This window comes from Strongylocentrotus purpuratus, unplaced genomic scaffold (assembly GCF_000002235.5).
Source record: "Strongylocentrotus purpuratus isolate Spur 01 unplaced genomic scaffold, Spur_5.0 spur5_scaffold_5, whole genome shotgun sequence".
Taxonomy (NCBI): domain Eukaryota; kingdom Metazoa; phylum Echinodermata; class Echinoidea; order Camarodonta; family Strongylocentrotidae; genus Strongylocentrotus; species Strongylocentrotus purpuratus.
The window spans coordinates 8,495,704-8,506,519 of NW_022145611.1; the positions used below are offsets into that span (position 1 = coordinate 8,495,704).

General features: G+C 35.2%; 2 protein-coding genes across 2 annotated transcripts; one reads left to right on the forward strand and one right to left on the reverse strand.

Moving 5' to 3' along the window:
- Window positions 1–4,971: 4,971 nt before the first annotated feature.
- Window positions 4,972–8,733, reverse strand: LOC578887 (glutaredoxin-related protein 5, mitochondrial). The gene is made up of 2 exons (XM_779029.5): window positions 8,329–8,733; window positions 4,972–7,205 (listed from the first exon to the last, which is right to left on the reverse strand). Exons 1-2 carry the CDS (start codon window positions 8,603–8,605, stop codon window positions 7,024–7,026), a joined length of 459 nt encoding a protein of 152 aa, XP_784122.2. The 5' UTR covers window positions 8,606–8,733; the 3' UTR covers window positions 4,972–7,023.
- A 208-nt stretch (window positions 8,734–8,941) lies between these two features.
- On the forward strand, window positions 8,942–10,673 carry LOC579385 (putative OPA3-like protein CG13603). Its single transcript, XM_779505.4, has 2 exons — window positions 8,942–9,164; window positions 9,473–10,673. Exons 1-2 carry the CDS (start codon window positions 9,032–9,034, stop codon window positions 9,805–9,807), a joined length of 468 nt encoding a protein of 155 aa, XP_784598.1. The 5' UTR covers window positions 8,942–9,031; the 3' UTR covers window positions 9,808–10,673.
- The last annotated feature ends 143 nt before the right edge of the window (window positions 10,674–10,816 follow it).

Consider the following 10,816-nt stretch of genomic DNA (forward strand, 5'->3'; position numbering starts at 1 on the left):
AAAATACAGCTGTAAGATTTCTATTAATGGACAGACCTCTGTTAAGTTTGGATTGTCCCATACATATACCAGTTATAATATTAGTTTACTTGGTCATTATACTACTAAGTACTTAGTTCCTTGCCAGCCACTTTATCATTAGATTTCTAATCAGATGATTATTATTTATATTTCTATACCAGATGAAAACATGAGTCTTTATTCCAAGTCTGCATGAATGTATCATGTACTTAAGTGTATTGTTGTGTACAAAAAAAAAAGAGAAAAGTGCAATATTAAAGTTGAGAGAATTTAAGAATGTTTCACGTTAATCTTTTGTTCTTTGTCCCCTAGAACCTTTATTAGCCTGAGCAAGATTAGACGACCTATATTATTTAATGATATTTCAATCAACTGGGTGGAAGGAATGGCTTTTTAAATGATTCGTTTTTGTAAGGGAGGTTTAGATACCTTCATTTTTCTTTAAATATGAAGCACATACTTTGAAAAGAACTGTGCTGCCAAAGCCTTGTAAAATGGATGGAAGTATTTGAACAAGAGAAAAATGAAAATCATATGATGAAGCTTTATTTTTCCGGATAAGAAGGTTGGGAAATTCAGAGCAAGAAAAAAACGTTATGGTAATCTTCCATTTCAAAGAATGTGAGAGGCGTGAGAGAGATTTGGGATGTATGTGAGGTTTAGTAAAAGATAGTGAACCCTGTCCTCAAATTTAAGATGGCCAACATCCTCCAACAAGTAGGGGATGTTGACTGGGGTGCTATGGGAAGACAGGCAGGTACGGCGAGTCGGGTTCCAAGAGGAGCCGGGTGGAGGGCGAGGGATCTCCTATACCATGGCAACCTTCGCCAGATTTAAGGAAAGGGCGAGGCCCGTCCTGATACTCTGAAGTGTACATGTTCAGGATATATAGCTTAAATATCACATTTGTTTTACAGTTACTCAAAAATACTACCTTCCAGACCACGATTATGCATATTCATCAGGATGTAATTAGAATATCCTTTATTCTAACCATTTCTCTTGCTCATGATTGGGTATGGCAAGTAGTACATGCAAATACCTACTAATGAATATGCTCGACGTAGAGGTAGACGTGGTACAAGAAGTGTAAACTTTTAGTAACTGTAAAACTTATATGATATTTAAACTATAAATAGCCTGAAGTTTCATTTGTCGTTAAGGCTTGAAATGCAATAATAGCCAAGTAAGGTGATGCACAGTGATCCCTCTGTCATCGCCATTGCACTTTCTCAGGCGGACCCTTGCTCGGGACTGGGTTATGTCTTTCGGATGGTGACGCTGTAACCAGACGTGTGGAAAGTCCGCCACGCACCAGGGTGGGTTGTTACTGGGTGGTTCTTGTCATAATATCTTGTCTATGATATCAGGAGGGTGTTATGTTATGATAATACTTGATAACAACTATTATATATATATATATATCTCTCTCTGTTTATTCAAACAATCTACTTTCATAATCTATATTCAAAATTTCTCAGAGATTAAGAATGAACTTTGTAATAAAAATCTAGGAAAGTTTGGGTCTCTTCCAAATCTCAGCCGTTGCCAATCCCTCCCACCCCATGATGAATTTTACTAGGGTATAGGCTTTAGATATCATTTTTGTTGCACAGTTAGTACAACCTCTCATGTGTCAAGCATGCATAATTTAAGTATTTGCATGTACCTCCTACCATGCCCAATCATGAGGAAGAAAGTGATATTCAGTATATAGCAATAACCAATCATAAAAGATATTCAAATAAAATCTGATGAATATGCATGATTTATATACACATGAGAGGTTTTACTAACTGTGCAACAAAAATGATATCTAAGGCCTATACCCTAGTAAAATTCATCACTGGGTGGGAGGGATGGCAACGGCTGAGTTTTGGAAGAGAAACTTCTAAGAGAGACTTATTCTAAACTTTCCAAGATTATGAATTACAAAGTTCATTCTTAATATCTCTGAGAAATTAGGAATATGAAAGTAGTATATGTTTGAAAGTAGTGTAGACACAAAGAGAGATATATAGTTGTTATAAAGGTATCATAACATAACACCCTCCTTGTATCATAGTCTTAAAACAAGCATCTATATTACAAGATAATAACCCCCCCGAGTGTGGGTGTGGTGTGTGTGTGCGGACTTACCACACATGACCTTCCCCAAAACATGACCCAGTCTCGAGCAGGGGTCCGCCTGAGAAAGTTTATAGGCGAAGACAGAGGGATCACTGAACAACGACTTTCTTGGCTTATTTTGCATCTTGAGCTTATATTCACGAAAGAATTTCATGCTATTCATCGTTTAGATATCATTTAAGTTTCACAGTTACTAAAAGTTTTCACTTTTTGTACTACGTCTACGCCGAGCATATTCATCAGTATGTATTTGCATGTATTACCTGCCATACCCAATCAGTAGCAAGAGAAATGACAAGACTAAAGGATATTCTAATGAATCCTGAATGCATCCTGATGAATATGCATATGCGTGGTCTGGAAGGTAGTATTTTTGAGTAACTGTAAAACAAATGTGTTTTTTAAGCTATATATTTTGAACATACACATCCGTGATAGGGTCTAGTCCTTCCCTTCAAGCCGGCGCAGGTGGCCAAGGTTAACAAGGTCCCTTCCTTCCTGCTTCTGCCTTGTGGCCGGCTTGAACTCGTGAACTCACCACCGCCCAGAGACACTATACTCTGGGTTTGGCAGGTAGCACAGTTACATGGGAACGGCCGCTTGGACAAGAGACAGAAGAGAATGGAAATGTTACGAGGAGGGCTTTTTCCAACGTCTGGATGAACTATAGCCTGATTGATTGATTGATTGACAGTTAGAACCCATCTCTTCAGTGCCTCACTCTTTCCTACCAGTTATTTGCTTTCCCTAATTAAATGGAATGGGTGGTTGATATGGCTTCCACGTTCGAGTGAAGTTCAGCTGCATCTCTTTTCAGATTCGATGATGGTGCTTATCAATCTTTAGTGAAGATCACTTATGTGCCACTCATTATGTGGGATGTCTGATAACTAACACCTAAAACTTCAGGGTTGTATAGTTTGGATACCAAATTTGTGTCACAGTTACTAAAAATATTTCCCACATTCGCAAAACTCTCGCATATTTATTAGCATCACTTGCATGAAGTGATAATTATGCATGATCCCTGGTACGTCCAAATGTAAAGGCTTTAAAGGTATTTAAATGCTTGTTGTTGAATATGCAAGTCGTCTTGGCAGAATAGTTGGGAATTTTCAGTAACTTTGAAACAAATGTGCTATCTCAACTCTCAAGGGTTATAGACTAAAATGTTGAACTGGGAGAGAGAGACGTTTTTTTTAAAGCAATCCAAGAAATACTGGGAAAGGTGACCTTTATAAACTATGATAGGATGTTCGGAAGGATAAGGGGTGGTACTGAGCAACAAAGAAAGTACTCATCAAAGTAAATTTTCAACCCATGCATGATTTATGTAAACCTGATATAATGCCCTGCTAGTACTGGAAACATGATTATGCAAATAAATGCTTATGAAGATGTATACTTCTATGCGAGTGATGCTAATAAATTCACATGAACATTGTGAAGATTGTGTATTGACTATTGATAAAGGTGGTGGTTTTCTTTCATTAAATGTATGCTAATGGAAATATAGCCTATCACTGGATGCAAATACATCTTGATGAAGAGAGATCATGAATTTCTTTCAGTTTCTCACTGGATGGGAGGGGATTATAGTACATACTTATTAAATAGGGCTTCCCATAAGACACAGGATAAATTTACTTAATCATTAACAGAAAGAGAATGCAAAATACCTGCTGATAAAGACATGTTTTAAATCTGACACATGTTTGTATGTATGTACCATACAAAATATTTTGCAAATTCCAGTCGATCAATTTCCGCCCAGTGGTTAATGTTATATAAAAAAAAACTAATATATTATTTGTGGTCATATTTTTATTGAAAAGAAGTTTGGGAGGCTCTATGTGGACTCATAAAGGGAACAAAAGATTCAATGAAGGTGTAAACAGGTTTCTAAATCACTGTCAAAACATTTTAATTGTTTATATCATATCATGTAGTATAAAGTCATTCACAAAATACAATATTGATGTATGGGGTAATTCATATCACTGATTGGCAGTAAGACTTTACAGAGGTGGTAACACAATGATATGCTGGTGCTATTATTATTATTATTATGAAGTTTATGGTTGATCATAAGAGTGAATTTGCAGAATGATGAACAAGTAATAATAGATGTACATATACAAACTAGATTGCAATTGCTAATGTTTCCTGAAGTGCACTCTCAAATTCAAATGAATAAATGGCTAAAATATCTAATCTTTTGACCATTTAAAATATTCAGTCCTCTAACAAAAGTGTGGTACATCATAAACACATTGCCCCATATTCTACCAACAATTAACCTGGCTGTTTGGTTTAAAGGCACACTGTCCTACTTGTAGCTACTTGCTCCCTCTATATAGAAAACTTCCCAAATCGGTGCCTGTTGGTCCCCCATGATCCTCTTTTTCTTATGTTAAATGAGAGCTGAGTTAATGGGATAGCCACCTGTCACAGTGACCTCGCTGGCTCACTGGGTGGTCTAATCCCTTCTGACTGAAGTAGTAAAGCCTCCCTTTAAGCTCGATCTTAATTCCTTTAACACAGGAAGGTAGACCAATGACAACCATTTCTTTTGATCAAGATGACGTTTAGTTGTTAGTACCAGTTTTAGGATTAATTGAATTAGTAGAATGCCGACCATTGTGTCTTTGCTTAATTAGGAACCAATGTTTGTATACCTCCCCCCTTGAATAACCAAGAATAATAACTTTTTTTTAGATATCTATATGGCAACTTGCAAATACTAGGAGCCACGTTTAACATCATAATAAAACAAAAGTAAAGGGTTGATAAAGGTCATGAAATCACATTGAAAAACGAAAAGTATTTATATCACAGGTACTTTAGAAAAGCAATTAAATCACAAATCATGTCATTTTCATGAATTAATTTGTGCGCTTATATACATGTATAAGTTATACCGGTAATGATAAATTTGCATAGGCCTTAAAAACATGTACTTCCATCAAAGAATACAAGGCATAACATGCAAATCTGTACTGTTTAAAACTTTCTTTTGTTTAGTAAACTGGAACATAAATTTAATTCAGTTATATGTTACATTGCTAAATATTTCTGTCAAATTTATGTTAAGGTTTAACAGATTGATAGTTGATACCAATGGTTACTCAGTCTTAATAGATTTACAACTTGCTACTGCCAGATTACATTATCATAGGAATAAATGTGATGAAACAATACAGTGATCAAGTTCAGTTGAATTTTGATAAAGATGACAATTAAACTTAACAATTTCTCATTCTTTTTTAAAAGTCAGTTTAGAAGAATATCATAGCATAAATGTCCCCTCAAAGGTATTGCCCATTGAGAATGCCCTTATACTTGAAATATGGTGAGAAATAACTGAAAAGTTTAAATTAAAATTTCATACTACATTCTTGTGTTATGTAAACATTTATGTGCAGTACATTTCTTATCATATTGATGTTTCAAAAACCTCACAGTATGCAGTGTATGCACCAATTCTGATTTACCATAATACTCAACCATTCTCAAATACTTCCAGACAATTTCTTTCACATTGCAATCACAGGACAAGAACTCAACTTTATCTTTAATTCACCTATGCACAATATAGCAATTTACTTGGAAAAACAGTAAATACAATATAGTTTCTATGATTTTTGATAGCCATCAAATTTTTTCCAAAATTGCCTATAGGAACACATTCTCAATAAAGAACCAAAGTATGAAACAGAAGTAATACATCATGCAGGTGGTCTACTAGGGGTTTAAACATGTAACAGCTTTGAATTTTGATTGTACATGTGTGAAAATCAGATACAGGTGTGAAAATATGAAACAGGATATCCTTTCTGAAATGAATTTATTTATGAAAAATTTTGTCATAAAATTTTGTTTGAAAATGCTTCATAACATGTATTAGAGTGCATCTAAGAACTTTAAAAGCCTATAAGTAAGTCCTAGAGCCCAGCCATAAGGCCAAATAAAAAAAAAAAACATGTTTAGCGTCCTGTTTTTTTGAAAAATAGGAAGGAGGCCCTTTTTTTTTTTCCTTTCAAAATGGCCTCTCATAATGGCTGACAGTCAGGCTATTTTTAAAGATGGTCGCCGACATTTGTTTTCTTTTTTTTCTTCAAATCAGAAATAGATCTATTTTAGCAATGTTTTTCTTCTTTTTTTTCTTAAAAAAATACAAATTAGGAGGCAGCCCCCAAAAAGGAAGCGGGCGGGGACGCTAAACATGTATATTTTTTCTAATAGCCTAAGGGACTTTGTGCTTTGTGTACATCAGCTCACACTCCTTCCACGTGCAAATTTTACACTTTTGAATTTTTGCTTGTGGATCACCCCGAGACATGTGAGCTGTTGTCCATGCAAGCCTTGCACTTCTCTAATAAGAAAGCACTTGAAGGCACACTCATTATTTCTTTAGGTGGTTTGAGGAATACCAGAAAGTGAAACTTGAGTGATTTTGGTACTTTAAAGAGGTAACAACAAATGCTATATATGATCACATGAAATAAAATGCTGACACTACTTCAACAGTATCCACAGCACATCATATCGAGGGTTCAGTGAGACAAAGACGTAACTCCATATGTTGTCAAAATGAGTATTTGATATCAAAATGTTCAGAAAAATGTGGGCTTTCCAGGAAACACAAAGACTTAACTCCACCCAACACCCCATTGAAGTCAATGGCTAGTGAAACATAGACTTAACTCCATAAGGCCGAAGTGCTCAGTGACGCATAAACCAAATTTTCTCAAAATGGCCACACTGGAGTTACGTCGTTGTGTCACTTACCCCTCAATATTCACTTCATCCAAGAGGATTCTCCATTTTCCAAAATTGTCCTAAATTCAAATCTCCAATCAGTATGGAGTATCATTTTGAAGGCTCCTCTTCTTTGGGTGCATCCAGTAACGCTGATCGGATTCCAATCTTTTTGAGTTCATCAATCAAGTCCCCCGTCTGGTGCATCTGTATCACGATATCACACCCCCCTACAAACTCTCCTTCCATGTAAATCTGTGGGATCGTGGGCCACTCGGAGTATTCCTTGATACCTGGACAGGTCAACAAGCAGATGAAAAACATTACAATATTTTAAAGATACAAATCAAATCATACATGTATTGAATTTATATCATAGTGATTTTTGTATGAAGTGATTTTTGTATGGAGTGATTTTTAATGGAGTGATTTTTAATGGAGTGATTATTAATGGAGTGATTTTTGTATGAAGTGATTTTTGTATGGAGTGATTTTTGTATGGAGTGATTTTTAATGGAGTGATTTTTTTTATGGCGTAATTAGACCATCTGCCACTGTGCCACGACTGCCAGTGAGTTCCTCCTTCCTCCATATGGCAAAATCATGTCATGTCTATCATGATGCAGTTACTGCCAGGCTGCCAGCAGACTTGAAGGATCCACAATCAGGATGGACACTTTCCAAACTTATTGGTTCTCCCAAAGTAAAATGAGTACTATCCAATCTCTGGTCAGCCATGCTTGGAGTACTTCTGAATGGATGATGTCCTAGCTATAGGACTCTGGTTCTTATTTCTTTACATTAGTGCGGGATCTGGACATGCCCTTAGTTTCAAAATCTACTACAAAGTCGCAATTAACACAATATAAATAACTTATGGCCCACATCATTGACCCAGAGAAATGATTTTACACAATTTTACCTGAAAAAAACACCTGAAATTATTTTGAAAAGTTAGTACTTTTTACTGGAAAGCTCATTTCTGGAGTTGTTATTTTATTAGGAATACATCTTGCTTTAGACTCTTATTTGCAAATTAATGGAGTAAAATAAAAAATTGCCTTCATTATTTGTTTCAATGTTCTTTTGGCGTTAATTAATGATACTATTTTACGTGTTAAATGGTAATTTTCCATTAATTTGGCTTCATTTTAATTCAAAATAAAGATAACTAAATGAAAACAAAACAAAAACATAATTAAATACAGAATGTAATGAAAGGAAGAAGAAACAAAGGGGGAACGTTCTATGACAAGACAAGTACCGTTCTATGAAAAAAAAATTAAAAGTTAATAACTTGAGAAAGAAAACCCAGTCTAAGCCTCATCAATCATGGTTCATGCAGCTTCAAAGACAAATGTTGTGAATTCATATTAAAAAAAGAAACAAATTTCATATCACAGGTCCACAACTTACCTTCTCGAAGATCTTTATCTTCTAAGACGTTATGACTTTCATAGTTATCTACTCCGTGCATCCTCATGATCTGCACAACAGCATTGCTGAATCCACATTGCGGCTCCTCAGGGACACCCTTCATGAACACGACCACCTTCTTCCCCTGAATCAGCCCGTCGATCCGCTCCTTCAGCTCCGTTGAGAGCAATCGCAGCTGGCAGTGCGGAAGACCAGTCGCCTGGAAACTGCGAAAAAGCCTGGTGGACGGCCGAATAATTTGAGTAAATAGTGACATGATCTTTACCTATGATTTACGATGGTGGATGAGTTACAGATATGCGGATAAATCCCAAAGAACGGAATGTATTCGTTACGAATTTGAGAATAAGTCGTGACTATTCGCAATCATTACGCAATATGCATGTGATAAATAGTCTTTAATAAAAATAAATGTGCGATACATTTCACACATTTTCAGTTAATATCGTCTAATCGTAATGTATTAAAACAAAAAGAATTTAAAAAATATTTTGAATAATCTTTAAAAGACATGTATGATATATTTTTACATATACATACATGATTTATGGTACAAAAAATGATTATTAAGAAAGTCAATATTTAGCTACGACTTTAAAAAGGCTGCTACAATCAACTCACAAATTATTTTGTGTATTGCATCAGTGGTCAGCTCAGAAAAGGCTGTTAATTTCTAGTCAAAATGGTTTTCCCGATTATAAAACTTGGAACCCTTGCAATAAAGCAGGTCAGCAAGCCTTTGTCAAAGGCGATTCGAAATATGGCAAAAGACAGTCCATTTATGAGGAAATACGTTTGCATGCCTCCAGCTCAGTGTAAGTACCAACATCAATTTAGGCATGTGGGGCAGTAATATAAGCAAAGTAAGATATGTACATGATGTAGATCTATGATTCTGCTACTCTCACAATCAACAAGTTAAAAATTATTCCTTCATTCTTTATATTGAAATGACATGTTGATATTTTTGTAAAAGATTATGGTTATTGTCGCCTTGATTTATGATTTATGACAAATTAAAGGTGCAAAGTCTGCCAGTTTATAATTCCATTTCAACCGTTTTCTTTAGCGAGTTTTATCAACAATAAAGTGCTGTATTTTCATTCTTTTCCTCTGTCAACAGTTTACCATTGGCTGGACGTGAACCTGAGAATGAGAATTCTTGGTCTAGGAAAAGCCACTGAAGTCAAGCCTCTGAGTAGCGAAGCAGCAGTAGAACTTGGAGCAGAGATCATCAGTGAAAGTTTTCTCTTTTCCGTTGCGACGGCAACAATCGCATTTGAATATTGGAGATCTTCAAAGAAAGAAGACCAGCACGAATCTCAACAGAGTTCGGACATTAAGAAGATGCAGTCTCAGGTTCAGGAGCTTGGGCTCCTCATTGAAGAACAAGATGCAAAGTTACGAGAATTCAATCGATTACTAGTCGAATATGCACCATCGTCGAAGAGAAAGTGAAGATAATTAATCATTTTATAATTGTATAGAAATAATTTATCAAGATCAAAGTCAATAATTGATTTATAAGTCTAACTTTTTGCACTATTGCAAATATGATCTGCAGATTAAGGTCTCACAACTACATGTATGTAGGAAGTGATAAACTATAAAGTATATATTTTGAAAGCAGAGTGTGATAATTATGTAATGTTTATGTTACTCATATGCAATGGTTATTTATCACAGAAATGCAATATGTTGACTTATTGTGATTGATGCACCTGCCTTATGGATTCTTTATTTCTTTTACTTTTTAAATTTTCTCTTCAAATAATTCTTTGAAGAAATGTTTGTATATAAATCTGCTTTCACACAAGAACCAAATGAGAATAACATTTATCTCACAAGTACTTGGTAGATACAGGTATTACAAAATGTCCTAGTACTAAATTTAGAAAAGTGTAAATTTTACAGATCAGTCCTGAAATAGTTATGTTTGTCACAGAATTGTGTCACATATGAAATAAGGATTTTGTTCATCATGCATGTACCATACCTGCTCCCCACCATTGACAACTCTAAAATGTTTCTAGCTTTGTTAATATACTAGCAATATCTCTTGTTTCAGTAAAATAATAAATGAGGATAAAGTATATATACGTCCTAGGTAAAAGAGAAAAATCATCCAGTGATGTCTAAAAGAGATTTGCCTCTTTGTATTTCTATTTGGTTCTTCATAGTGTTTCAGAATGGCATCTGGGATAAAATATCATTGTCGTTCGTTACATCTGTACCTAAAGCAATATTTTGTTTGTTTTAGTTGTTGTCTATCTGGTTGTCCCAAACACTTCAGATGGATTTTTCAACGTGACCCCCACCCCCCCCCCCCCCAAAAAAAAAGAAGAAGATAGAAGTTACCATGCTCAACAAAGTTCGAGAATGGAAGGGAGAATCTTTAACAAGGAAAAGGAGACTGAAGGCAATCTATGTCTATTAAAAGACTTTGGGAGTTTTCACTTCCAAGTTC

Excerpts from the sequence above, each read along its gene's own strand:
- LOC578887 (XM_779029.5), bottom strand. The coding sequence starts at position 8,605 with ATGTCACTATTTACTCAAATTATTCGGCCGTCCACCAGGCTTTTTCGC. Across the intron at positions 7,206-8,328 it reads AGATAAAGATCTTCGAGAAG|GTATCAAGGAATACTCCGAG; the intron begins GTAAGTTGTGGA and ends TGACCTGTCCAG.
- LOC579385 (XM_779505.4), top strand. The coding sequence starts at position 9,032 with ATGGTTTTCCCGATTATAAAACTTGGAACCCTTGCAATAAAGCAGGTC. Across the intron at positions 9,165-9,472 it reads TTGCATGCCTCCAGCTCAGT|TTTACCATTGGCTGGACGTG; the intron begins GTAAGTACCAAC and ends CTCTGTCAACAG.